The following is a 25,827-nucleotide window of genomic DNA, read 5'->3' as shown; positions in this document are numbered from 1 at the left end:
CAACATAACAGTGCCACTTTAAAAGAAGTGTTCTGGACATGTTTTTCATTACCACAGTCAGCCCGAACAGTCCATGGTCTCCATCTTATCCCACTGTGCAACAGACGTTACAAGCTGAATGGACAGGAACATGTGGGCAATGAAGTCATTCCACGAGCAGTGTGGACTACACTGAAAACTTTGTGGGAACATAAAGTTAGATATTTTCCATACCCTGAAATCCTTTTTCAGGGCACAATAAACTTTCTTATCCCTTTTTAAAATTAACAATTGTGCTCAAGCTTCCCAGGGCTTCTTTTTCTTTTTTTCTTTTTTTTGCAATGAAGTAGATCAGAAGTACAGAAGAACAAAAGAAGCTGACAGCTTTTCAATTATTTTTCCTCTCCTAAAGAAAGCAATTTTCCTCATGTCTTCTGATCATCTCCCCTTGTATCTTCCACACTCTAAAAAAACCTAACAGCAGAAACAGCCTAATTAATCAGAACTTTGGTCATATTAACCACAAAGAACTTACAGCATTATATACTGATGTTGTAGGATTATAACACCAGCTCTTCTCAGAAGAATTGCTATATTCTTCAACGGTCAAAACTTAACAGCATCAAATATTTCACATCTCTAGTGGGTGAGGGGAATGAAAAACAAGCTCAAAGTTCTCAGGTCCAGGGCAAGGTGAGGCCCTGAGGCAGTGTAGCATAGCAATGTGTGCAGCCAAGAGGGCACAGAAGAATAATTCATTTAACTTCTCTGTCCAGAAAAGCCAGGCACTTTGAGATATACCCCTTGAATTTACAGCTGGCTTAACAGAGAGAGCCAGCTTTTCTACTCAGCCAACTAGATTAGCAATAAAAGTCTTTTAACCACTTCATCTAAAAGCAAAGCTTTTGGAGGGATGACTGTTCTCATTGAGCGTGCCAGTAAACTTGTAGATCTGCCAGAACTGAAGGACATGGTTACCTCAAGACAAGACAGTTTCACTTCTAAAACAAGATCAGTTATTCCAACTGGTATTCAAAAGTTGTCAATAGCAATAAAAAGTTATTCAAGAGGGGAAAAAAAAAAAGGGGAGCACAAACGTGGGGATTAGTTGGAGAATTAGTAACTTCTTATTACTATTTTTAAATGCAAATGGAGTCAGAACACATTATCCTAGTGACAGTCTGATTTCAATAGCCTATTATTCAGTATTATGTCAAATGAACATATTGCAAAAACCTTAACATCCATCTAAGTTCATTTTCCTGTTCCACCTCCAGTATGGTTTAAAATAAACACTACATTTAATTGCCAATAAAACAGATAACATAAAAGCTGTTGTATTCAGCTCTAGAGAATTGTACGGTATTCATGAATTGTCCAAGGAATCTCTTGCTGGGACAAGATTTAAGACTTTAGTCCCCAAAGCAACATTTCTCAAATGACCTCAATCCTAAAGTGAATTAAGTTGCATCAAAGCTTCTCAGACATGTTGTTGCTGGCATTAGCTCAAGTTCTTTTAAAACACAGTCGAGATGTACAATAGAGAACAATGAAGTCAGCACACATGAAAGATTTTTGCCTATCAAAAAAAGCAAGGCAAAATTTGTGTGTAAATGGGAGTCTCCTCTTCATAGGCAACTTGCTCAGCCATTATGCTCCTCCAAGTACTGCATGTCTTTACCTTTTAGCTGTGTTAAGATGCTACTGATCAAGGACCAAGATACATGTTAATACACAACCTGCCAGAGGTGTTTGGAATTCCATCTGATCCTCATCAAAGACAGACATTCCTCACCCTTACTGCAGAGTGTTAAAAGTTACCAAATGCCCCAGAGCAGGATGGCTGCCTCTTTGGAATGCTGCAATACCATCAGCTCCAGGTGAACTATACGGGTTCTCCATGCCATCTCCATCTTTCAATAGTGGCTTTGAACCAAAAATTTCACTATGGAATAACAAGTACGGAAGGGCTGAATCCCAAGATAAGTAAGCAGCAGAGCTGACCTCATACGCTGTTCCCTAGGGCATACCATTGGGATTGCATGAGGTTCCTGGAAACTTTATATGAAAAACAGACATTTGAGGTTTTGCCATTCATAGGCAGGAAGTAAACAATGTTTAGCAGGAACTAAACACACTTGTTAGTCAAAGAAATTTAAAACACAGAAAACACATACAGATCAGGCTGGGGTTAAAGTGGTGCTTAGACCCAATACGGGAATGCAGCAGGAGCAAGTCATGGCAAAAGCCACCCATGTAGCTGACGTACATGTGCATACTTGTGATTGTTTAGAGAACTACAGGCACAGTTCTCCAACATTCAAGAAACATGGTCACGGCATTAGAAAAATAACAATTACAGAAGCACTTAAGAGTCAATCAGACCCACTCCCAGAGGATTTAGCAGGGGAAAAGAAAACAACAAAAAACAAAAACCACCAACAAACCTTTGAAACAAACAACTCACTTCAGCGGTTAGAAAAATCAAGCTACTGATGAGTACTTATGAATACCTTCCCATCCTACCAAAATGCTCTGCAGAGAATAAGCAGTATTATCTCTTGACTATTTTGGCTTTTATCTGCTTTGAAGACACACATAGATAAGCCTCAACACTGAGTTTCCTCTTTGCACATGGAAGAAATCTGTATGCCCTTCAAACACACAGTAATACTGATTATTATCCTTCTAAATTGCTATAGACTTTCAAGGCTAACTTGCTGAATAATGGAAGTGTTAGAAAACATCAGCCACACAGAAGATACATGTGATCGGCCTAGAATTTGTTTCCTATTACAACAGAAAGCCATGATCTTATACTGAAATTTCTTCATATTTTTTTCAGCTGCAGTAACCTTAAGGTCAACTATTCTGGTCTGTATAACACTAGCACCTCAGGTGCAACATTAGGGCCCACAGTTGGAAGTGTTTGGCATAATGCTCATTTCGCATGCTGCATGAAAAGCTCATACAGACCACATTAACAATTCAGAGACAATATAGTCCCTGCATTGGGCCCTTGTCATTTTGGTTGCTGGAAAACCCCACTAATCTCACGCTAACTAGCACTAAAATAATGGATCATCACCCTTGTTTTTCACTGCCCTAACAGTCAGTCTTAAAACAAAGTAAAATCAGAACAATACTGAACCAGCAGAACATCGAAGTGAGTATGCCAAAGGAAATATTTACTTTTCTCCTTTGCTTGATTTAAGCAGGGTTAGGGTGCCCCCACATATCTATTTATATATATATATTTTTAGTAAGGCACACATTGCTCAGAGCAGCTGAGGAAGACTGAATAGTCAGTATGAACTCAACTTTTTGTATTTTTCCCCACAGAGACACTAACTACCAAGGGAGAAATACTTTTGTTTTTTTTTTTTGTCTTCCAGTAACCAAAAAGAAAATACTTCTAGAACAAAAATTCTTAAGTAGCACCTACCCCACCAGGGCACTGAGAACCTCTCAGCTCTGAAAGCAAACATCATGAAACTTAAACATTCCCATTAGAAGCTGCAAGAGAAGAGACAACCAGTCCAAGCATATCCTAAAGCCAGTCTGTTATTCCACCTCCCTGGCTTTACAATCCTAAATAGCACTGAAATAATCCCAGCTCAAAGTAGGGTACTGAAAATTCAGCATACTAAAAAGCTGTTCTAATAATACGTTCTGATGTCTTAAGTGGCAGATAAAAAACATGAAAAAATATACTAGCAATTAGGTTTTAGGGATTGTGATCTCACATACGTAAAAAGAACAACTTAAAGGATTTACGTCCATTGACGTGAAAACACAACACAGTGTTGAAAAAAATACCTTAAATCTTAAAATCCCCAGATGCCATTTCTGTGGCCAATGTCTATATTAGCCACATGTGCATTACCCTGAAAGGAGGTTTCAATTATTTTTACTGTGAGATAATATTCCCTTGACTATCTTAAAGTCTTAGTAGCATATAACAATTAAATTTCATTCTTGAGAAGACAATGGCTAACATCTGCAACTTCGAATGTATACAAGAACTAGCAATTTCCTCATTTTTTTTTCTTGGTAACAGTGACATCTCTCTGACTTCTCCACAGTACCATAAAGTTACTGACAAACTACATATAAGAATTTGAAAGGAAGCAAGGAGAAGTCTTTTCTGAGGCCAAGTGCAAACTGGAAGTTTTGCACTTTGCCAGTTGCAAGAAAAATGGGAAACAAAACACCTCATTTTGTAATAAATTACCAGCTAACATACTTAGCAGAAGGAAACCCAGCCTTCACCAGCCAAATCTGACTTTCACTCAGTGAACTAAAAATACATTTGCAGAGGTTTGTTAATATGATTGACCTCAAAATTTGGAACTTTCTTCCTTCCAGATGCAAAATAGCTCAAGATTGTGCATTTTCAGAGAAGGATCCAAAGGCCCCTCTACCATTTAGTCCCTACTGAATTTAATCACCGAGCATTAGTGAATACAGCCAATCCTAGAAACTAAGAAAACACTGTTATCCCCACTTTTGGATATAAAATTGAGCAATTAGTCTCTACTGTGCTTTCTGTTGTATAATTTACAACACTGCTATGCAAGGTTTAGCACACTGCATTATGCCAACACTGAGCTTCATATACTCTCCTGTGTTTGAGACTAATAATTAAAGGAAAGAAAATAGCATAGTCATAGGGCTGGGATCAAATGTAGAGTTTTTTGTTCTTTTTTTTTTTTTTCTTCCTCTTTCTTAAGATTACATTAACAAAATTATACATTATATATATATACATACATATATAAAAAGAGACTACACATTTTGTAATACAGAGAAGTGCAGAAAAGGTACCATGAAGGTAGCTATATAAAAAGGCTATTTAAAGCTTATTTTGCCAGAGGAAAACGAGGAGCTGACAGTTACTAAGCAGCAACACCTCTACAGGTCAAGCCAATCGTCCACATTAACCAGCTAATCCAAACTGCAGTTTCATTTCTCTGAGCTGAGAACTGAAGAAGAGACATTCCAGACTGCTGGGGGTTTTGTCACCACTTTTTAAGGAAGAAGTTAGTGGTCAGTAACTAAGGATTGCTTGGACCACCATGCCATGGCTGTATGTAGGAAGTCACACAAGCCACATTCCTTTCAGGACTTCCAATACCAATAGCAATGTCCTCAGACTTGCTTCTGCACTACGGATATGTGACGAAAACAACTGCTTTGATCCAAGAACAGCGAGGTCTCTCTGACTTTTCCACAATACCATAAAGTTACTGACAAGCTAAATACAAGAACTAGTGGATCACAATAGTTTCCTTAATATATATAGTCCTAGCAGGACCCCATGGCAAATAGGAAGGTTAGCTGTGTTTGAGTATAAAGAAAATGAACACTGGTTACTAGAGAATAAGTCTCTCTTTCTTATCTAAATGAGTGTTTGCACGGTAACACTATATTAGTTATTAGTTAGTATTTCACCTGAAATAGGGTGTAAAAAGAGTAAAGGACATCACGTGGGATTTAGTTCCTACAACAGTACTTAAAAGAGATGTGGATCTTGTTAGTTACTCTGCAGACCTCAAGACTGGAAACATTCAGAGAAGCTACTGGAGGTTACCTGAACTCACGAAGGGAATGAATCCAAATCCTCACTGACAATTCTAACATATTAATAACAGCGTACAAATAAATGACAACTTGCCACGCAATGGGACCACCTCCAAGATGAAACAATGGTACAGAAGGGCCTTTTTAACATGGAAATGCAGAGTAATGTATGCTCCTACAGCTTAAACCCCATTGAGTGTGGTTGAAAAGACACACCTCCTAACTGCAGTGTGGAAGATCTTAAAGCAAGAATATTAATACCTGAGAAGTGAGCAGGGGAGCAAAGGACACCTGCTTCATTTCCTGACATGACATGGAACTTACATGCTTTTAAAGGCAGTCCAGAAGAGATGTTGTATGTGGGAAAACTGCTATAATAACAGGGACATGCACAGACAGCAGGTCAGTCTCAGTCTCTTCAGGCAACCTAGAGAGGCAATCTTGTGAGAATTTCCAATAGTCTTATATTAGTCCAATATCCAAAAAGGTAATGCAGATTTATCCTGCTTCTTTCAGAAGTGTTACCAGATCATGCAGAAACTGAAGTCAGAGGCAAAGATGATGCATTTCTACACATGTATTAGCATAAAAACTTACTGTGTAGAACAGATCCATAGAAGCAAATCTCCTTGTAGACGTGGGGCTGAAATGACACCAAGACAAAACTCCTCCAGATTAAAGACACACATTTTAAAGTCCTAGTTATGAACCTGTCTGAGGGAAACACGGAAAACCACCACACCAGGCTCGACCAACACACCTTGTAGGGTCCCCATGAATGTGCCAGCTCTCTACTCTGAAGCCACTGAACAAGACTTGCCAAGAGCAGGTATTTAAATTATGTTGTGGGAGCATAGCTTAGCAGGAGCAGGGTGTCTCTGGCACTGAAGACAGCTGGTTCCCACAAGCAACACACAGAAAAACAGGTTAGAGGAGTCACAGAACATGGCTGAGCTGACAAGCAAGGCTTCACTAGGCACATGGAAAACAAGTCCTGCAAACCCAGGACATGACGGAACTTCACTGGATGGACTTGAAGGTACACAGTGAGATGCAGGTATGCAAGATTACCTACAGGAAGCATGGTACCTGCTTTAAAAAATATACTACCTTATTCCCTTCCAGCGAGTCTCTAGGGTGGAAAATGCAGCTTCTGTTCTATTCTGCTTTAGCAAAGAGACACTGTTAGTTTCTAATTGGCCTCAGTGGGGAATCCCTCATTAGTCACCACATTTTGCTACAAAGCAGAGGTACTTTCTGTGAATGGCCAAACCACAGCGATGAGACAGATTTCTTCAAGACTTAGAGATGTGAAGCAATCCCCTGCCACAAGAACGATACTATCAGCTGCTGTCATCATTCTGCATTTTCATTTGTGAGTGAAGATGCTTGGTCCGACCACTTCTGTGTCAAAAAGAGGAAAATGGCTTGCTGGGAAGGAAGCTTTGCGTTTTCTCTTGGCAATGCACTCTGGTCTTAGGCTCCAAACTCTGACACACCACACGTAAGCAAATTACGCTCCTCACACAGTAGACAAGGAGGTGCATCTTCTCAGGAAGGAACAGAGCTCTCATAGCTTGCATGTAGCTACAGCTGAGCTACGTAAAAAATGAGATGCTGGAAACTGGGCTGTCCCAATAGAATTGGAATGAAATGTTACAAAGATGTTAAAAAAGTTAAAGTTCACAAAATAAGTGACATTAATTGGAATATTCAAGAAATGCTAGCCATGATTCTCTGAAGAATTCCTCCAGGCATTTTGATCTGTGAGTGCATGTTCGAAGAAGTGTTAGCAAGCAATAGTTTTATCCTAGACTACTACACTTAACTTTTATTGGAGAAGGGAAGGAATGAGAAGAGTTACAAATCATTCAGTTATTATGGGTACAAGACATCAGGAGAACAGAAGGAAAATAGATAGACAAGTATAGCCACTGACAAAGGAAGCAAGTTACACAGAAATGAAGCATCTGTACAGTGTCAGCATCAAATGACACCAATTTGTATTATTAAGCACAACTATCATTAAGATATTCCTTCAATCTGAACCCTGCTGAGGGTCCTCACTATGCCTCTGACTTATATAGGGTCTTTTCTCTTTGCACAAGGAAATTCTAAGGCCATTAACACATGCTTATGGCTAAATAGAATAAATTAAAAATAATGAACCAACACAGCAGTTAAAATCAGTCACATTTCATTCCAGTGACTAACAAGTTCTTTTGTTTTGTGCTTTAAATGAATAACAAGACTTACAGTCAAGCAAAGCATGGAAAGATATTTAATGTGAATTTCCAAAGTAGAGTGTTTCTCAAGTTCTGCTGTCACATAGGAGATAGAACATGGCATTACTAATGATTCTCATGTGCAACCACAGTGACGCTATAAGATAAGTTACTAAAAGCCTTGTGGGATTTGCCTATAATTCCAAGTAAAGAACATTTTAAAAGTATTTGCCTGGCCAAAGTCTGAAGCTGCATTTCAAAACTGAAGTACAAATTTCACAGCCTCCTGCAATGGCAGAGTGCAGAATAGCTGAGATCCGACATCCTTCCAGACAGTTTTTGTATTTTGGTCCCCAAACAATAAAAATGTCACAAGAACTGCTGGCAGGTTGGAAGGAGGTCAGCAACTCGAAGCGTCAGGGGCTTTTTATTTCCTTTCTGTTAGACTCCTTGGGGAGTCCAGTAATCAAAACTTAGTGAAGTGCATAAGTATGTTGTGTAACAGGATTGTTAGATCTCCTGGCTTCATATTAAAAAGGCTATAAAACACAATTCCTATTATGGATATTTCTTGATGTTTGGTAGTAAGTCATGCATTCCCACTACAGATAGTCATCTTCATCCTCAAGCTGCTGAGATTTCTCATTAAAGAGAATTGTTGTAATACTTCCTTAACCGTACTGTAACTTGGGAATTTTACTTTGGATAAAAAAAATGTAACAGAATAATTAATATGTTTATCAATTCCACTCCTCTTAATTAATGCCAAAACAGCTGGAAGGGGTGAAGCATTTAACTACTTGCTAGCTTTGACTATCATACTGGGATAGTGTTTGACCCATTTCTAGAATGTCATCAGTAACAGAAGCCAGAATCCTCCTGCAGTTCTGTATTTGATTTCAAATACAAAGATGTATTTGAATGGCCAGCACAGACTTGCAAGAACGCCCAAGACAAAGATTTATCTTCCTCGAGGCATGTCAAGCAATATCTCACCACTGATTTCCAGAGATGGAAAGCAGTCAAAATGGAAGCATACTTCATGTTTATTCTCAGGTGATGCCTGGTTAAAGCTCAGTAAGCCTGAGGTACCAAGTCCTCTGTTTCTCCGTTCTAACTGCCTGAGGAATGCCTCATCTTTTCTCTTCTAAAGTGATAGCCTGAGAAGTGGGATCAGCAGACACAATCCTCCCAAAGCTTTCCTAAGTCTCTTTGGAGAACTTTTATTTATAGTAACTCACCACTGCAGACTACTGTCAATAGCCAGCAAACCATTTTGAAGCTTCATCGGTCTAACTCAGAGAAGAATCCAGGCCAAGGATCATAAATACCATCAGCCAAACCTAAGTTCACTTTGCATTAAACAGCCAACTTCCTACTGATTCTGCAGAGACCAAAGTTTAGTTCCTTGTTACTGAAACATCTCCATTAAAAAACAGAAAAGGAATCTGACACTGAACTTGCTCAAAAGTATTTTGCTACATGGGCTGCTCCAAAACTAATGCCTCCTGTTTTATAATGTTGACCCACAACACAAGAGGTGGACATAGGTGGTACGGGAGTAGAGGTGGAACCTTCCACCAATATTCCCTTACATGTTGTTGCCATGTGATGGCAGCAGAGAGGCAGATTGACAGAACGATGTCTGACGTGGAAGGGCAGAAGAAACAAAGGTGTATCACCAAGTTCCCTCATGATGAAAAAAAAATCACACCCATTGATATTCATTGTTTTTTGGTCTCCAGAAACATTCAGCAAAGCAAACAGCGGATGTGCGCACAGTGAGGTGATGGGTGGTACCTTTTAGCAGTGGCAATGCAGTGGGGCACTTCCACTGATTCGATTTTTGAAGAGTACAGCATGCAGGCTTGCATTAAATGCTGGCAAAAATGCATAGCTAGTGGTGGTGCCTATGTTGGAAAAATAATGTTTTGTAGCTTAGAATTTGCTCTATCCAATAGCACTCTTCTGCTCTTTTAATTGTTTTAGTTTCCATGGAGATAAATAGGAGGCATCACTTTCAGAATGACCTACGGTAGGTTTTCACAGGCATCTAACATTGAGAACATCTTTCTGAAGGCCAGAATTTTGTATTCCTTAAGATTTCTTAGTAAGCATTCCACATTCTCACTCCCATAGCACTTTACAAACAAAATTTTTTAACATCAGTATAATATAACATACGTAACAGACTTCTCTCCAAAAAGGTTAAGTCACAAAGCCTACACACAGTTCAGTAGCTTGCCTTCTGAATAACTGAGTCAGTCTTCCCTCTCAAAACGTAATGCAGTACTCTACACCTATATGTATTATTTGAACATTGTTTCTTAACTCCACAGAGAAAATATCAGTATTGAATAAACTTAATGAAAAATAAGACACACAGAATTAAGAACAACATGAAAAAAGAGGATTTTTTTTGCTAAGTTACAGTTGAATTAAAAAGAAGTGCTTATACATTGTGAAATTGCCTCCAGCTCAGCTCACATGGCTCCATGAACATCTCTGCCCCCAGTAAAAACTGTTAGAGATGTTTTAAAAAGTCTCTGAGGACAGTTTATATAAACCGAAAACGTGGAATTGAGTACCGAAAAAAACGCCTACTAGCCTCTGATATACAAGGAAAGATCTGGATTTAATCTCATGAAAGACTGATTTTTACATACAAGCACTAATTTATTGACTGCTAAAATGTTTGACTGGCAGAGGCATTACCCAAGGTCCTCTTAATTCCTGAAGAACGTATTATACCAAATGGTCTCTCTTAAAAAAATCAACTCAGCATGCTTCCCATCAAGGAGAAAACAGAAGAAAAACATCCATTATCACGACTGATGGTAACTCCACGTCATGTATGTGGGACAGGTGTTCACATCTCTGTAAGAGCAGCAGTACCCCAAGTAACACAGCAGAAGCACTGACCATGAGGGGATTTGTAATCTGCATTCATCCAGGGCAGAGATAACAAAACAGTACTACTCATTTCTTAGAAAGGTTTCTGGCTTCCTTTTTAAGCCCAGAAACTGTTCACTCAGTGCAGCTGAATACTGCCTGATGCCTCTCATTCTTCAGGTAAAAGGAAATAAATGTTGCCACATCTATAACTCACAGTGTGACCTCCTAGCTAATATATGACCACCAACAAGCACTGTCTCCCAGCCATGAAGAAGGAGATAACAGAGAAAAGCTATCTGTAGTGAACGTTAGGAGATGGAAAAATGTGCATGATGGCAGCTTTTCCCTGCTCATGCCACGAGTTTCACCTCAAAGTCTGATTCACATATCAACAGAGCGGGACTGAATAGATGCATGTGTTGTAACTGCTCTTAATGACAAAGAAATCTCTATCCTGAAAGATGTGAAAGGAACATGGGAGCTGCAGTGTGGTTTCACTACACAGGCAAGGAGCAATATGCTTCTGAAGCATTCACACTGCCATTGCAGTAGAGACTCCACAGCAGCCTCGAGCTAAGAGCCAGTCCCCGGCCCAGTTCCCATCCTCCTACAACCCAGGTGCACTCAGCTGGTAAATCTTTATGTCCTTGCCAGGCTATTGGCCTCAATAAACTCCAGGAAGAATAGATGGAGACCAGGAAAGCAACACCCCAAATGAAACAGTTTGACTTGTAGGTGACAGATAAGCTGCAAGAAGCCCAGAGTATATTTTCTTCTTCTTTAGCCTACATCCAAATAAAATGGGAAAAAGAAATCTCTGCAGAGCATATTACCAACCTCAGTAAAACTGTATGCAACACGCTCTCCTGTCACAGCTGACACTGCTTTTATACTGAACCACGCTTCATCCTGAAGTCTTTTTGATCTAAACAGAGTCAGTCAATGCTCATCTTTCAATGCTGATGGCAAGCACAGCCACAAGTAAACTAGAAGTTCAAGCGCTGCTTATGTGCCTCCTGTAATCCAGCTCTTTGGTGAAGGCAAACAGGGAAAGGTAAGACATGGAAAAGAATAAACCAGATATTTTCAAGTCATCACCTAAAAACCTGGACGAAAGGAGAGGGAGTGAGGCTTTCACAATCTGGTGAAATGATATCATTCATGATGTGGATGCTGGTTGTTTATCTTCATGACTGCCTAGAGGATGCAGTCAACCTGCAAGAACTTTTACAAATTCAAAGATGAAGGAACTGAAGAAGGACAAATTAGATGAACATTTTCTCTTGTCACTGACTAATTCTGATGAAAGCCCAGAACTGTGTTAAGACAACTCTTCATTTTATAGGCAACTGAAAAAAACCAACCAGACAAGTCTATAACCCAAGCAAACTAATTGTATGTAAAGTTAGTCTAAAGCACACATATGCCATTATATTTCTTGGGGATGAATGACAACTAGATTTTCACAAGAATCAGCTACAGCTTTAAGGAGTGGCGGGCACTGTCTATCTCAGCCTTGACTCTGTACTCCTGATTTTGCAAAAAATTAATGCAGCAGAGAGTACTGGGAGAAGATAATGCTAATCCAAAACCCAGAGAGCTATCAGTTAAATGAGAGAGAACTGTATAATGTAACAAAGAGTTAACCCATTAAACAGGCTATTATAGAGCTCCCTCCTGAGGGACTGCTCAATTGCAATTAAAACTATGATTGAAATTCAGCTTCCACTGATGGAATGAAAGCACATGCTACAAGAGCATGATGAGATCATAGAATTAGAAGGGTTGGAAGGGACCTCTGGAGGTCACCTAGTTTAACCCCTACAGCAGGTTCTCTAGAATAGGTTGCACAGGTAGCCATCCAGGCAGATCTTGAATATTTCTAGAGGAGGAGACTCCAAAACCTCTCTGGGCAGCTTGTATCAGTGTTCCATCATCCTCAAAGAAAAAAAAAAAAAAAAAAAGGAGGCCTTCACATAGCCACTGAGTCAAATGGGATCTCAGATGTTGCTTCAGTTACCTAATTGAATATTACACATGTAAAGATGGGCTTCAAACTGATCCTGATCCAAAGGAAAGAGCTCCCAGATTCCATGCAATACATCATCAAAACACTGCAATAGCAGTAGCCAAATTTAACATCAGCACCTGATATTATTAAACAAATAGACATGCACTAAAGCATTCTCACACAGGAGCTTACACAAACGTTTCAAAACAAACAACAAAAAAACCAAAAACACAAAAAAAAACATGTTATAACATCCTTAGCCAACTCATTTGACCTCAACAAGCGATCAAGGGTGAATCCACCTTGTATGGTATTAAAGTTAATGCTGGAGATTCAGTACTTTAAAACAGCACTTCTTTTCCTAAAGTAAGGATGAGAGTCCTGCTTCCTCCATATTTCTTTCTCCATAGTGTTTTGCAGGGTGACTTCTATTGCCAAAGAGATGAAACTGAAGACTTGGACACTAGTGCTCATTAAAAGACAATAACTTGTCCATCCTCTCTCATCACTAGTTTGCCCAAATTCCAAACTAAACTATTCTGCTTCTCTGTATTTCCATTTTGATTTGGTGACACCTTAGTAAGCAGCTGAATTTTCCTCATGCAGGATTTTCTTCTGTCATCTTTCTTATTGAACAGACAATAAAAGTCTTTGAAAGAGAGGAAAATTAAAGCTAGAAACTCGCTTTGAAAGACTGTCCTTTAAGGAAGAGTGAAGTAGGAAAAAAAAAAAGAAAGAGGCAAGAAGCTAAGAAGCTGCTTTTGTTCTTGACTTTAAAAAATGGGTCATCCACTCTATCAAGGCTTTAAAATTCAAAGGAAAGTAACCATGATTAATAGATGCTTTTACAAGAGTAGTGATGAATAAAAACTAGCCAATGGGCAAATTCTAACAAGCTAAGCTGGCTAATGATCAAGGAGATGGGTGGTTGCATGAAGCTGCAAAATAAGCTGCATGTGTTATTTTAACAATATTTGGAATTCATACATACTTAATTGCTTTTTCTGCAAATAATTGCTACAAGCATGTCCATAAAGAGATGGAAGTTACGTTCTAATTCTGCTATCAGAATTTTTGGACTCTGATTAGATAACCAAATGGAATAATAACCAAAAATAACCAAAATGGAATGGGGTATAGGGAGGATGAAAAATACGTTAGTGGCTTAAAGAACACAATGTGATGCCACTGCTTAACTGTTGATGCTCAAAAAAGTCAGTTTGGCCACTTCACCTTTTTCCATTGCTTTAATGTTAATATTAACAACTCAGGCTTCACCTGTTCACCTCGCACTGTACAATACCTAAGAACATACATGACTGCCTGTCTACCATCTCCTACTAGGAGATTTTTTTTACCCTTTATCTAGCTTTGGTTCCTTCCCCAGCATACCATAAGTCCTGTGTAATCTTCTTTTAGTCTTGCCCTGCATGCCAACATGTGTCCCAAGAACCTCAGCAGTAAACCCCTTCTGCCTAAAATGTACTCTGGCATCAACTCATCTGGATGCAGTTTACACTTCAAGCAGCTCTGGGAAGGGCCCGGACCAGATGGCCCTTTCTTGAAGTCCTTAATTTGGGACTATGCCTGCCATTGTGCCCTTGTGCATCTCTGGGCTTGTGAAGCTGGGCCTCTGGTGGGCTGACGGATCCTGTTCTGCTGGCCTGGGAAGATCTGGGACAATGTATTCACTGGGATTTCCCGTTTGCCTTTGTACTCACATAACCTAACAGAGGTTTCTTGTGCAAGAGTGACCTGACAACCAAAATGCCCTCCTAGCTTTATTTCCCTTTTCAATATATTTTCTTTTATAATTGGGAAACATCTGCTCTTCCTATTGAGCATTTGGTATAATTTAGAGGAAGAATGAAAGGCATTTGTATCAGAAACACAAACAGAGGAATGAGGATCAGACCAAGCAATCCTCACAGAAAGCATGGAAATAAATTTCCAGAAAATTGATTTTCTGAATTCCGACATCCTTCTTCTTAGAGGAGAATGCATTAAGCATTTTTCTGCAGTCACCAACTTTTAGTGTACTAAAGGTTGAAGAATTTAACATTAAATTTAATGTTTACTCTTCCTATCTCCAAGCAATACTTCATAAGATAAGATTTTACACAAGGGAACATTTCAGCTGATCCAATACATCACTTCAAGAGAAGACAAGACAGACACTGGCCCTGTACACTGCAGCCTGATGCAGTTTTGGGGACCAACTTTTTCCAAGCATGGGGGGGGAAACATTTATGTAATCTTTCTTTCGACAAATGTGAATCTGGGAGCTCAGATGAGCTGATGTTACTATAAAATAAAAGAAAAAAAGAGGTACCTCACAATTCTAAATGTCATCTAATAATTTCATTAGGAATAAGCAAAGCACTGTGTTTAAAGTTTGGAAAACAGGATTTGGAAATTCAGGGATGAGAGTCTTATATATGCGAACAACAGCACTATCCTGCACTAGGCCTCACAGGCCCCAGGTACTCTGATGCCTGGTTTATACGTGTGCCCATGCTTCACTTTGCTTGCCTAGGACTCCTGGAAAGAGGCAGCCCCATGTGTCTTCAGACAATTTGCAGCCTTTTCACTTTTTTCCTTAAATGGGAAATGTATCTTCTCATCATTGACAGCACACAGTCTTCCTCTTTTACAAGCTGAGTCTGTTCATAGCACGCCCCCTGAAGAAGTAAACTACACTGGAAAGTTTCTTTATCACTTAATATAATGGTCTGTCACTTAAAAAAAATACACCAGCAAAAAAAAAAAAAAAAAGGGGGGGGGTGATAGAAAATAATCCGTCTTTTAAAAACAAAAAACAAAACAAAAAAAACAACAACATACTGATTACTGGAAAGTGAATTTCATAGTTAGGAAATAGTAGTGATGCAGACAAATTTCAAAATTTCAAAACAGTAAGTGCAGAAAATCAACACAACAAAGGCTGTTTTGAAAGCCTTTTTCAGCAGGAATAAACACCAAATCCTAAAAAAACTACAGATGGTCCAAGAACACATGTTCATAACAAATACAAGAACTGGCTTATAAACTGCACGTGAATTAAGAACAAAAACAAACAGCAACAGTCTTCAAGTTATATCTGCAATGGCAAAAGGGTCATCCAAAGAAGGGATCCCAACAAACCCACCTGCTACAGTCACGACCAAGATTGGATTGATTCTTACTCACTCAAGTTTCCATCAAATGTGAATGACACTTGAACATACCAACAGTCAGAAAAACAGTCTAGAGTTTAGAAACAAATGCTGTATACCTACACAGGGAAAAAAAACAGTCTCTTCATCTCATGGTAACTTACAAAAAAGAAACAAGCCATGAGAACATACCAACGTGAAGAGGCATGACACAAATCACTAACTCCTTCTTCCTTAAATAGCCTCACTTGGCAAAGTTTAAAGGACTTATTGCAGTGTTCTCTGCCTGTGCAAATACCAAAGGATGACTTCAGGTTAGGAAGGTTAAGGAAACAGTTGAGAGTAGCAGTTTCATTTGCAACTACTTTTAACTCAAAAGCCTTTAAATATTTTCCAGCAAGTAGAAACTCTGAAGTATTAAACAAAGGGGTGAGTTTTTTCTGCCCCTTCAACCAACAGTTTCGGTTAGATAGCAGATATCCCATATAAAGGACAGCTGATTGCTGCCACCCTCTATCTAACCTCTGTGTCATCACTGAAACTGAAAAACGTGAATTTTGATATTCTGCATTCTGCAACAGCTCATAATGCTTCTGCATTTTTCTTATATCCACTGCTGAAAACTTGATGTTCTATAATAATCTGCTAACCCAGCAACAGCTAAGACTGCTTTGGCAGTTGTGGACTTCTCTATTCACCATTTCCTTCAAAGCTGTGGCTTTAGATTGAGTTACCAGCAACTCTTAGGGATGTTACTTAAAAAAAGCATGAAACAGCAACACTGAAAGTCCTACTTTAAAAGACTGCTATAAAATTCTTGTTTCCTCCAATAGTAACTTATACCCGAATTCTGCGTGTAGAATATGACTGGGTTTCTTCTCAAAACCCCCAACAGAACATACAGTTTCTTCTGTGGTAAGCAGACTAACATCAGACAGTAAAACTGCATTATTGTTGAATTAAGCTATAGATGTCATTAAAATAATGGGTATACATAGCTGGGGAAAGCTGAAATTCAACAGTGGTCTCAGTGTGTCTCAGGTCACTCCATAAATGACTAAAAACTCCAATACACTCCCAGTTGTGAAATTTTGTTGAAAAACTTTTCAGGCTTTGCTACAATAGAAATAATTTCTGGGAAGAGTAAAACTAAAGTACTAAATTACTTGACTTCAATCAGCATGACAAAAAGTCTCACATTAGGGGGAAAAGAGTGAGACTGTTGATTTTGGCTGTGGTTGCTGCTGCTGTTGTTTTGCTCTACTTTATTTTAAGAAAAGCTGCATTTTTTAACAATGCCAAACTTCAGTAAAAATTTATAGCTAATAACTTGTATAGGTAATATACGTTAGTTTCTCCATCACCTGAAGCCTTTAAATAAATATTGGGCACCTCCTTAGAAGATAAGCTGCAGCTCAGCCAAGTTTATTGAGTTGTATAAAGAAATGCTAGATTAGGCTCCATGGTTTATGTTTATATAAGATTGCAACCATGACATAATGTCTCTAACTGTAAGTATCTACTAATCTATAATATCCAAAAATACAAAGGCCCTAGGAGATACAAACAAGCATGGGCATGTAAAACAGACTAATGTATGGATAATGAAAAGTAATAAAACAGAAACATCAATAAGGGCAACTTTGGTGAGGCATGCAAAACATGCAACCAGTTTCATGCTACAAATGCAGGGCTGAAAATAAAACCACTTGTAAGAGCACAAACACATCTACAGAACATATCTGTCTTAGCAGTGTCATGGCAACTGCAAGAGTAAACACACACACTGACATCAAAGAGAAGCAACTTCATCCAATTAAGTAACATTACTTATAAAGGGAACAAGCAAGAGCTGGCTGACCACATATCCATAAAAGCTGAGAATGTTTTCTGCTTCCAGAGAATGTTTTAATGCCTTTATTAGAAGAAAAAAGGAAAAAAAAGAAAGAAAAACAAAGTGTTTGTCCCTTGCTTTACAGTCCCTGAGTGCACAAAGTTAACAAGCTGAACAGATGCACACCTCAGGAACTTTTCCAAATCCAGCCTGTCTCGTTTCCACCCACCTTGGAATTGATAACCCTAATACAAACTCCCTTACCTAGGCCCCGATCGCACAGGCTGAGCTAACCCCCACACAAGCATCCGGCTCCTTGCCCTCACCCTGGAGACGACCTGTTCATACAAATCAGCTGACAAATTCAAAATGAAACAGCTAAATCTGTGCCTGGTCAGGGATTACCCTGCATTTCACCACTGTCTGCCTGTTTGAACAGCCTTCACACTACTGTGACTCACTGCTTCAATTCCATGAAATGCAATGAATTCATAAGAAATGCTATGAACCATTAGATAGACCTGTAAGAACAGACTTACAAGGTTGATTCAATACTTGTTCCTAAAGAAATAAGTTTTGCATTACAGCACTTTGACAAACATTGTCTCTTATCACTCACTGTTGGCCAATTCCAAAAGGGAGAGGAAAGTCCTGAAGAAACTAAGTTCCTAAAAATCTGGTGAGAAGTCACTGCAGATGATGAAAGGAAATTATAATCAGAGCACATATAGAAGAAAAAATAGGCAAACTCTACCATTACACATCTTGTCTAGTGATACAACACCAGCACAGCCTCTGGCTAGACACATCAGACATGGTCACTTGCCTGGTGGAACATTTGACAGGGAGCACGGTGAAGCTTGTCTCATTGTGGAAACATAAGTAACCAAGCAGAAAATGACACAAGTCAGTAGGAAACTAAACATTATTACATCCTCAGCCTACAAACAACTTCAATTTACTTGTTTAACCATAATATCACTTTCTGTTGGCAAATCACAATGCATGCATGCTCACAGGTTTGCCACATCTGAGCAAAAACACAGACTAGAAAAACCCACCAAGGATGATACATCACTTAGTTTCCTACAATAAATCTAATTGTGACACAAGTAATCTTGCTCACAAACAGCATCAGAAATTTATTGCCTAGCAAGCAAATATAAGAGATAATCAGAAGTTTTCCCTTTTAGAAAAGTTTCACATCGTGAAACTTTGAAAAGCTGACATCTGCATACCCCACATCTTCACCATGACTAATATGCACAAGTACGATTCAAAAGTATTACAGACTTTTGTGAAAACAAGGTTAGCGAGGAAACTTCCGCAGCTTACTGACCCACTGAAACCAACTCAAAATAACTGCTATGCACATATTCATTCCTAATAAAGCAAGCCTGTAAGCCACCAATTGGGAAGAAAACGTAATTAATAACCAGTAACAATTGAGATTATTATTGTCTACCTTGCTCACCAACTTTTAAAAAGCTGTCATTTATATGTCTAAAATACCTTGTTTCTCAAGACTACCCAATTCTGTTCTTCAGCCGAAGGGCCTCAGTAACTGCTGCTGTTTGAAGCATCCAGAACATTACTTGCATATGTATTATAAAAACATCACTTGCAGTAGGAGTAAAGCTCTTAAAGTTTGGGGGAAATAGCTGTGGGGTTTTCCCCTTCTGAGAGCTTAAAGTTTTATGAGTGAACCTAAAGGACTGCCAGACTTCTGGAGTGACAACACATTACGAAAAAATTTCCTATGTGCTTTGCAAATTTGAAGTCAGCCACATTTCACAACTGACATCAGGTTTTTAATATCTGTTCTAATGAAATATAATTCTCCAATGACATAGTTGTGAAGTACAGCATTTTCATTTCGCTAGCTGGCGGAGAAGTTTTGGCCTTATTATTATTATTACTTACGTAGAGCCAGAAGTGTTCTAGGCCCCGCACAGACACATATGAAGACAAGGCTTCTTCCTTGTATCTGATGTGAACACAGAGACCACAGGGTACTGGTATTCAGCCTAATAGAAGGGGTCAGGTTCATTTTCACACAGCTGCTGTGGCCAAGTTGCATATTAGGACACAAGAATATGAATAGAATGTAAGGGAATAGTTTACCTTCATCTTCTCTCCGGTTTCAATCTCACTAATCTCGTTGGGTGGGATTGAGTAGTTTTTAGTTTGGAAGAGTTCTATTATTTGTTTTTGTGGGTTTCTCTCTTTTCCTTTTTTATTTATTTGTTTTTAAACAAAGTAGCTACAGAAAGTGAAGAAAATCCAGCTATCAGCAATACCCTGAGGGGAATAGAGGATAAGCTGGGAACTAAAATTGACCAATGTTGTTTTCAAATCTTGTTCTTGTTTAGGTCACATTTTCTTATGTTAGATGAAAGAATGATATACTTATTTTGAAATCACAGGTACATGCACAGCTCGTGACAGGTTAATTGCAGTCAATGAAAATTAGAATGCTCCTATTTGCAGACAAATGAACTACATAACTGAGCAGCTCTTCTTCCTCAAGACTCAACAATCCAAGGAATATGAATAAAAGTCCAAATTCTCCACTTCCCTGAGGCCTATACACACTTGAGATTGCAGACTGCAAGAGGAGAAGGAATCTTGCATTCCTAGATGGCCTAGGACACTTAGTAGGAACATCTGCCATGGGTACCTTTTTCTGAATTCAGTGTGGGGGATCAGCAACAAGAGCAATATTCTACTCTTCCCTTCAACTCCGTATCCTGCTCAATGCATACAGTTGTTCAGGACACCAGTGCTGTTACTCTGGGAAAGAACCATTCCTCACCTTAACTGCTCCTAAGATATTTAAAGGTTCTGGAGACTGAACGATACCCCTGATATCACAGAAATCCTGACTCCCATGTGGATTCCTATGCATGTAGAAAAACAGCCCCAGCGCAAGATGGTATTTGAAAGGGGTCTCTCACAGTCAAGTACAAAGTGACAAACCTAGGCCTGACTTCACAAAACGTACTTAGGAAGAACAAAAGGATAATTAATCTTCTTGTGAAGTACAAAGTGGGGGAGCCAATGTTGCTAATCTAAAAGTAATATCTCCAAATGGCAATTGTGAATAGAAAGCAGCAGGCTGCATCACCTCCACCATGGAGCTGATTCATGCACACTCTGGGTGGGAGAAGGAGCAAGAACCAGTACCTGGCACATTAAGTTCAGAGGAGGAGAGGAGCCTCCCAAAAATACATGGGACAGATGTCTAGCAAGAATTAACACCAGATCTCACTGAGGGGCATTAGCCTACTAGTAGCTCTTGTGGTAACACCTTGTTTGATTCACTACATATAAAAGTAGTAGTTCAGTCATAATTCCCCTTTGGACTGAACTCTGATCTCACGGTAACTCAGGAACCATGACCTCTTTCTGCACCTTTCAGAAATCCTCAAGGAATTTTGAACATGGGCCTGCAGCGCCTGAACTGCAGCCTACACACAGCTGGAATTCCTAGTGAATGACAACTGCACATCAGCTCCATTTGAGGCTCCAGCAAAAAGGTGAAGAGACTGTATTTACATTTTCTAGTCAGAAGGTTGAATGAGGGAAAGGCTGTGTAAGACATTACAGTACAGTGTGCACTGGTGGTGGCTGTTTCTCTCAGTGTTGCAGTTCACCTGAAAAAACAAAGCTGTAGAGGATGAAGTAAGCATTATTCTCCCGTTTCTCTAGATTGCTGGCAAACAGACTGGTCTCCAACACTGATGGAATAAAGAAGAGAAAATACAGTGCACTGCCTCCCAAAAGCAGGCATAAACTGTTTCTCTCTGAAGGAACTCTGGAAAGTGGTGGAGAACGAATGTAGACTAGCAGCTTTTTCCAGTTCTCTGCAACCTTGCATAAGAAATTAGGAATGACATAGCTCACCTATTCTCTGAGGGGTGGTTTCAAATTCATGAGGGAAGAGAGTACTGCAGGGGAAAAATTGCCCTGCACAGCTCCTTTTCAGACCCAAAAGATCATGGTCAGGACTCACCTGCACACTTGCTGGAGGCTTCGACTTGGTAAGGAGAGAATTAAAACCATCTAAGGATGATAGGATTTGGCTCACTGCAAATGCTGGCATTTATAACGGAGCACAGCATCACTACAGATACAGCATGCTTTCCATAATGTCACATTATAATATTTTGTAATAATATTTTTATATATTAGGTTCTTAATTCAAGTAATCACATTTCCTACTAGTGGGAAACAATCTGCATTGACCACACCCAACATTGTCTGAGTATTTTTTCCATAATCTTTTACCAACATCTTTTGTTTTCAGGCACTGCCATATATATTTTACATATATATTTGTGTGTGTGTATATTTTTTTTAAGAGCTCTCTTTGTCTAGCTAAAGACAATGTAAGCCCGAAATGAGCAAAGTGCTTATTGCGACATCCATTTCATCAGGTACTGATGCAATGCATAGTTAAGAAGAGAGAACCTAGTTAACTGTTTGCTAAAACTATCTTGAGTCCCTACCTGTGAACTCCAAAAATACTATTGCTCACACGGCTCTAGAGGATTAATATACAAAGTTATATTAAAATGGTATTAAAACTTTTACATCTTCCATCCACACAAGCTAGCCCCCTCCTACCCCCTCCACAGCTTCCAGTCTCAAATATCCTGGCATCAAATGATCAGACAAAATAGGTGACTTATGTTTTTATTGGTTCCTCCAGACTATGACAACATTTCCTAAAATTCATAGCCAGGAAACCATTAATGATTGAAAAGTGGAAAGGGTCAGGCTATTTCAAGGGGCATGTGTTTGCTAAGAAGTCTTTGTTATAGAGTATAGGCCACTTAAGATTCAATTAATAGCAATAAAAATATTTAACATTCACATTGTATTTTTAGCTTTAAGAACATTAGGAACACATTTGTAACACAACACTTCTGCGTGGTAAGAAAGAATTACCCCATTTTTACCTTTTTCAGAATTAAAACTGGAAGTCTCAGACCTCAGATTTTATAAAGCAGTACCTCTCCAAGATCAGAAGCCCCCTCAGAATTGTATGCTCTCAGATTCTTGCTGGAGGAAAAAAAGGAAATGGGCTCAAGCTTATCAGCATTACTAAAAGGAAGAGGAGTTGGATTTTCTTGGTTCAGCTCAGCTGTGCTGACCTGCATTTGGCAGCACAAGGCAGCTCAGGCATTTGCAGGTGTGGTCATAGATGCCTTAAGAAAGCTGTGTGGGTTCGTTTACAAGCACTAAACCAAAGCACATGGTATGTGAACAGGAGCATAACACACTACATACGGGATAGAAAGAAGAATCCTAGAGTGGCTCTAAAGAGCCTTGCTCTTCAGGCATGTAGTATACATACATACTTCTTTCCCTAAAATGGGGGTGCAAAGCAAATTTCAACCCAATCTGCCTACAGCACATGTTTCACACAGGAAAGTGTGCTCTGGCCTCCTGAGAGAAGTACAAGTCATCATGCTGTCATCGAGTCAAGAATCTAGCTTATTTGTCACATCTCAAAGCACTGCCACCCTATCAAGAACCATACCACAGGTAAAAGTCCCACTATTGCACAGCGCCATCTCCTGGGCAAGCAGGACTGAAGAAACTCCCGCCTCTCTTTCATCTCACAGCATCCCATGTTTTCATGTCTCCTTCACCTCTGCTCGCAGAATACAAGCAATGAATTCCCGAGAAGAAAAGCAGGTTGTTTACAGCTCTCACCGTCAAAAGTGAGACTCAGCTGCCTGCTCTAGAGAGAGGCAGTATGTGCACAGGCAAGCACCGTGCGAACCCACAGGATTAAGTTTGCTCTGGGTTGCTGCCTAATCATAAATTAGCAATTAGGGCTTCCTTTCAACATCCAAACAGGAAATGGGAGTGGAGGAAGTGAAAGCTTAATAATTTCTTGTAAGCTAACAAGTTACATGAGCCATTCCAAGAAAAAAGAATGTTCTTAAGTGAACTTAAGCCTAGAACACTGTCTGCCCAAGTGGCAAGCATTTATCTTCAGAACCAACCTGCTCATCTTGCACAGAAAGCACTGATGCAAACATTTCATTCATCACAGCTTAATTTTCAGGAGAATAGAACATCAAACTATGGAACAAAGTTGAGGACCCAACCTCAACGCAATCACAAATGCTGAGGTTATGATACTCAAACCAAGTCATCAAGCCTGGCACCTCTATAGGAAATGTTCCATGAATAACCAGGATAGAAGGACTAACTTTTTATTTCAATCTGTGACATCCTCTGACCAAGGAGCAAGAAGACATACAACGTGTTTGTTCTATTTCTTTCTACTATCTTTAAGGGCTACTGTCTATAGTGGCCTTGTATACCTTACAATGCCTACCAGGTCACAAAGCAGAGGGAGAGTAGAGCTGGGGAAAAGTCCCTAGTGGGAAACCTAAAAGGCCTGGAGGAGCAAAGGACTCTCAGGCACCTGTGCTGAATGAAGTGATAAACACTTCTCTCCACCTTCAGACCTGTAAGATCACAGCCCCCGGCAAAAGTGAAAAGCCCAACTCATTACACACTCCTAACTTTGTGCTATCTTCACTGAAGGAGAAAGAAAAAAGTTTTACACAACCGTTGAGTAATTCTGAAGAGCTCAAGATAGATTAAAGGACAATCTCTTGGTTGCCTGGAGATATCAAAGACAGATTATAGACTATGAAAAAAGATGACATATATGAGCAGATGCAGACAGATGTTTTGAAGGAAAAAAAAGTGCTCTGGGAATACAAGGTAGAACAACTTATTTTCAGGAATCCTTTAAGGATGTGCCAAGTAAACAACAACAACAAAAAATACCTCTTGAGAATTGTAAGACTAACCTGTGTAGAAAGTGATCGTTTAAGTAGGCTGCATGGAGAACAGAACAAAGGCAAAAGAATCTGAAAAAAACTCCCACCAAGTTCTGTCAAAGTATCTACTGTATAATCTCATTATCTCTCATGACACAAACAAAAACAGACATACTATAGCCTATAATAAACTGACTGGAGAATATAAGGAACTATCCTTTGCAGAGAGAGTTAATATTTTTTCCCTACTTATAGCAGTACAGACACAGCAACCTGAGTTCCAATATAGTATTTACAAAAAAAAACCTGTCATTTGTCATAAAATATCTTAGGGTATTTGTTACATTAACGACAGGGTTGGATGTATGGACCTTACTGCGGACTCCCATATTGCTGCTCTGAGTGATGGAAAAGGGGGAAAAAAAATGACTATTTTGTGTGAACTTCCTAGATCCTCCAGGATCAGTTTTAACAGCAAGCATTCCCTGTTTCCAAGCAACCCGATGCAGATTGGGTGTTTGATCAGCCTGGGTTTTGGATCAGCCATTTGCAAAATCTCTCCAGAACAAGAGTTCTGAAAACTGAAAAACAATTATTGGGTAAGACTGCTGGGTTTATTTGTTTGTTTGCTTTTCTTTTAGATTTAATCATAGCTGGGTATTACTACTGCTTTCACTAGATACATTCACACTTTTTCCCCAAGGTAGAACAATATCTACTGTTCTTTTTGTTTGTTTGTTGTTGTTGTTGTTTTTAACCAGGTATTTACTTTTATGGAATCACTTCTTACCTTGTTCATTTTCTCATCTAGGATGTTTGCAATTCCGGGCAGCAGTGCTACTTCCCACAGTGTGAGAAAGATCATGGCAACTTGGCAGGACTGCTACCTGCTCAGTTCTCAAAATGAAGACATCTGCCAGAACATTCAGGTTTGCAGCCTGTGACGCTCCAGCAGGTTAGTTGAACTTCACTTAACTTCTATAATACCTCTCCCCAGAGAACACAGATAGAGTTTCTAAATGAGGTTACTTTGGTAAGGAGTACTGAAGAGTTCCTACTTGTTTAGCAGCTATGACAGTACCAAAACTCCACTGCCAACAACCGAGGAGGAATGTTCTTGACAACTGAGAGACAGATTATGATCCATATCTCCTTGCCCTACATTCACAGAACATCCAAGCTCATATCTTCCATTCATTTAAAGAACACATACTTGTGACTGGTTTCTCTGGACCAAACACCGGGTACCTGTTAAATAATATTAAGAATGATTTCACCATGAGATGTTTGTACTGGATCTCACCCAAGAACTTTTTATATATTACATATATTA

The 25,827-nt window shown here is 39.2% G+C and overlaps 2 protein-coding genes across 3 annotated transcripts in view; one reads left to right on the top strand and one right to left on the bottom strand.

The window, feature by feature from the left end:
- Nucleotides 1-25,827, bottom strand: part of CMSS1 (cms1 ribosomal small subunit homolog) — a 223,032-nt gene that overhangs the window by 48,448 nt on the left and 148,757 nt on the right. The window lies entirely within an intron of this gene.
- FILIP1L (filamin A interacting protein 1 like) overlaps nucleotides 1-25,827 on the top strand; it is a 190,147-nt gene that overhangs the window by 19,162 nt on the left and 145,158 nt on the right. For both annotated transcript variants that reach the window (XM_065742025.1, XM_065742022.1), the window contains exon 2: nucleotides 25,306-25,449. In XM_065742025.1, the coding sequence (XP_065598097.1) occupies nucleotides 25,398-25,449 (52 nt within the window). In that variant the 5' untranslated portion in view covers nucleotides 25,306-25,397. The remainder of the gene's footprint in view (nucleotides 1-25,305; nucleotides 25,450-25,827) is intronic.

The sequence above is a fragment of the Cyrtonyx montezumae genome, unplaced genomic scaffold, assembly GCF_038088225.1.
Source record: "Cyrtonyx montezumae isolate F1298 unplaced genomic scaffold, pur_monq_1.0 scaffold_3, whole genome shotgun sequence".
Lineage (NCBI taxonomy): Eukaryota > Metazoa > Chordata > Aves > Galliformes > Odontophoridae > Cyrtonyx > Cyrtonyx montezumae.
The sequence above is the reverse complement of the archived record's forward strand: the minus strand, read 5'-3'. Positions and strand labels throughout refer to the sequence as shown.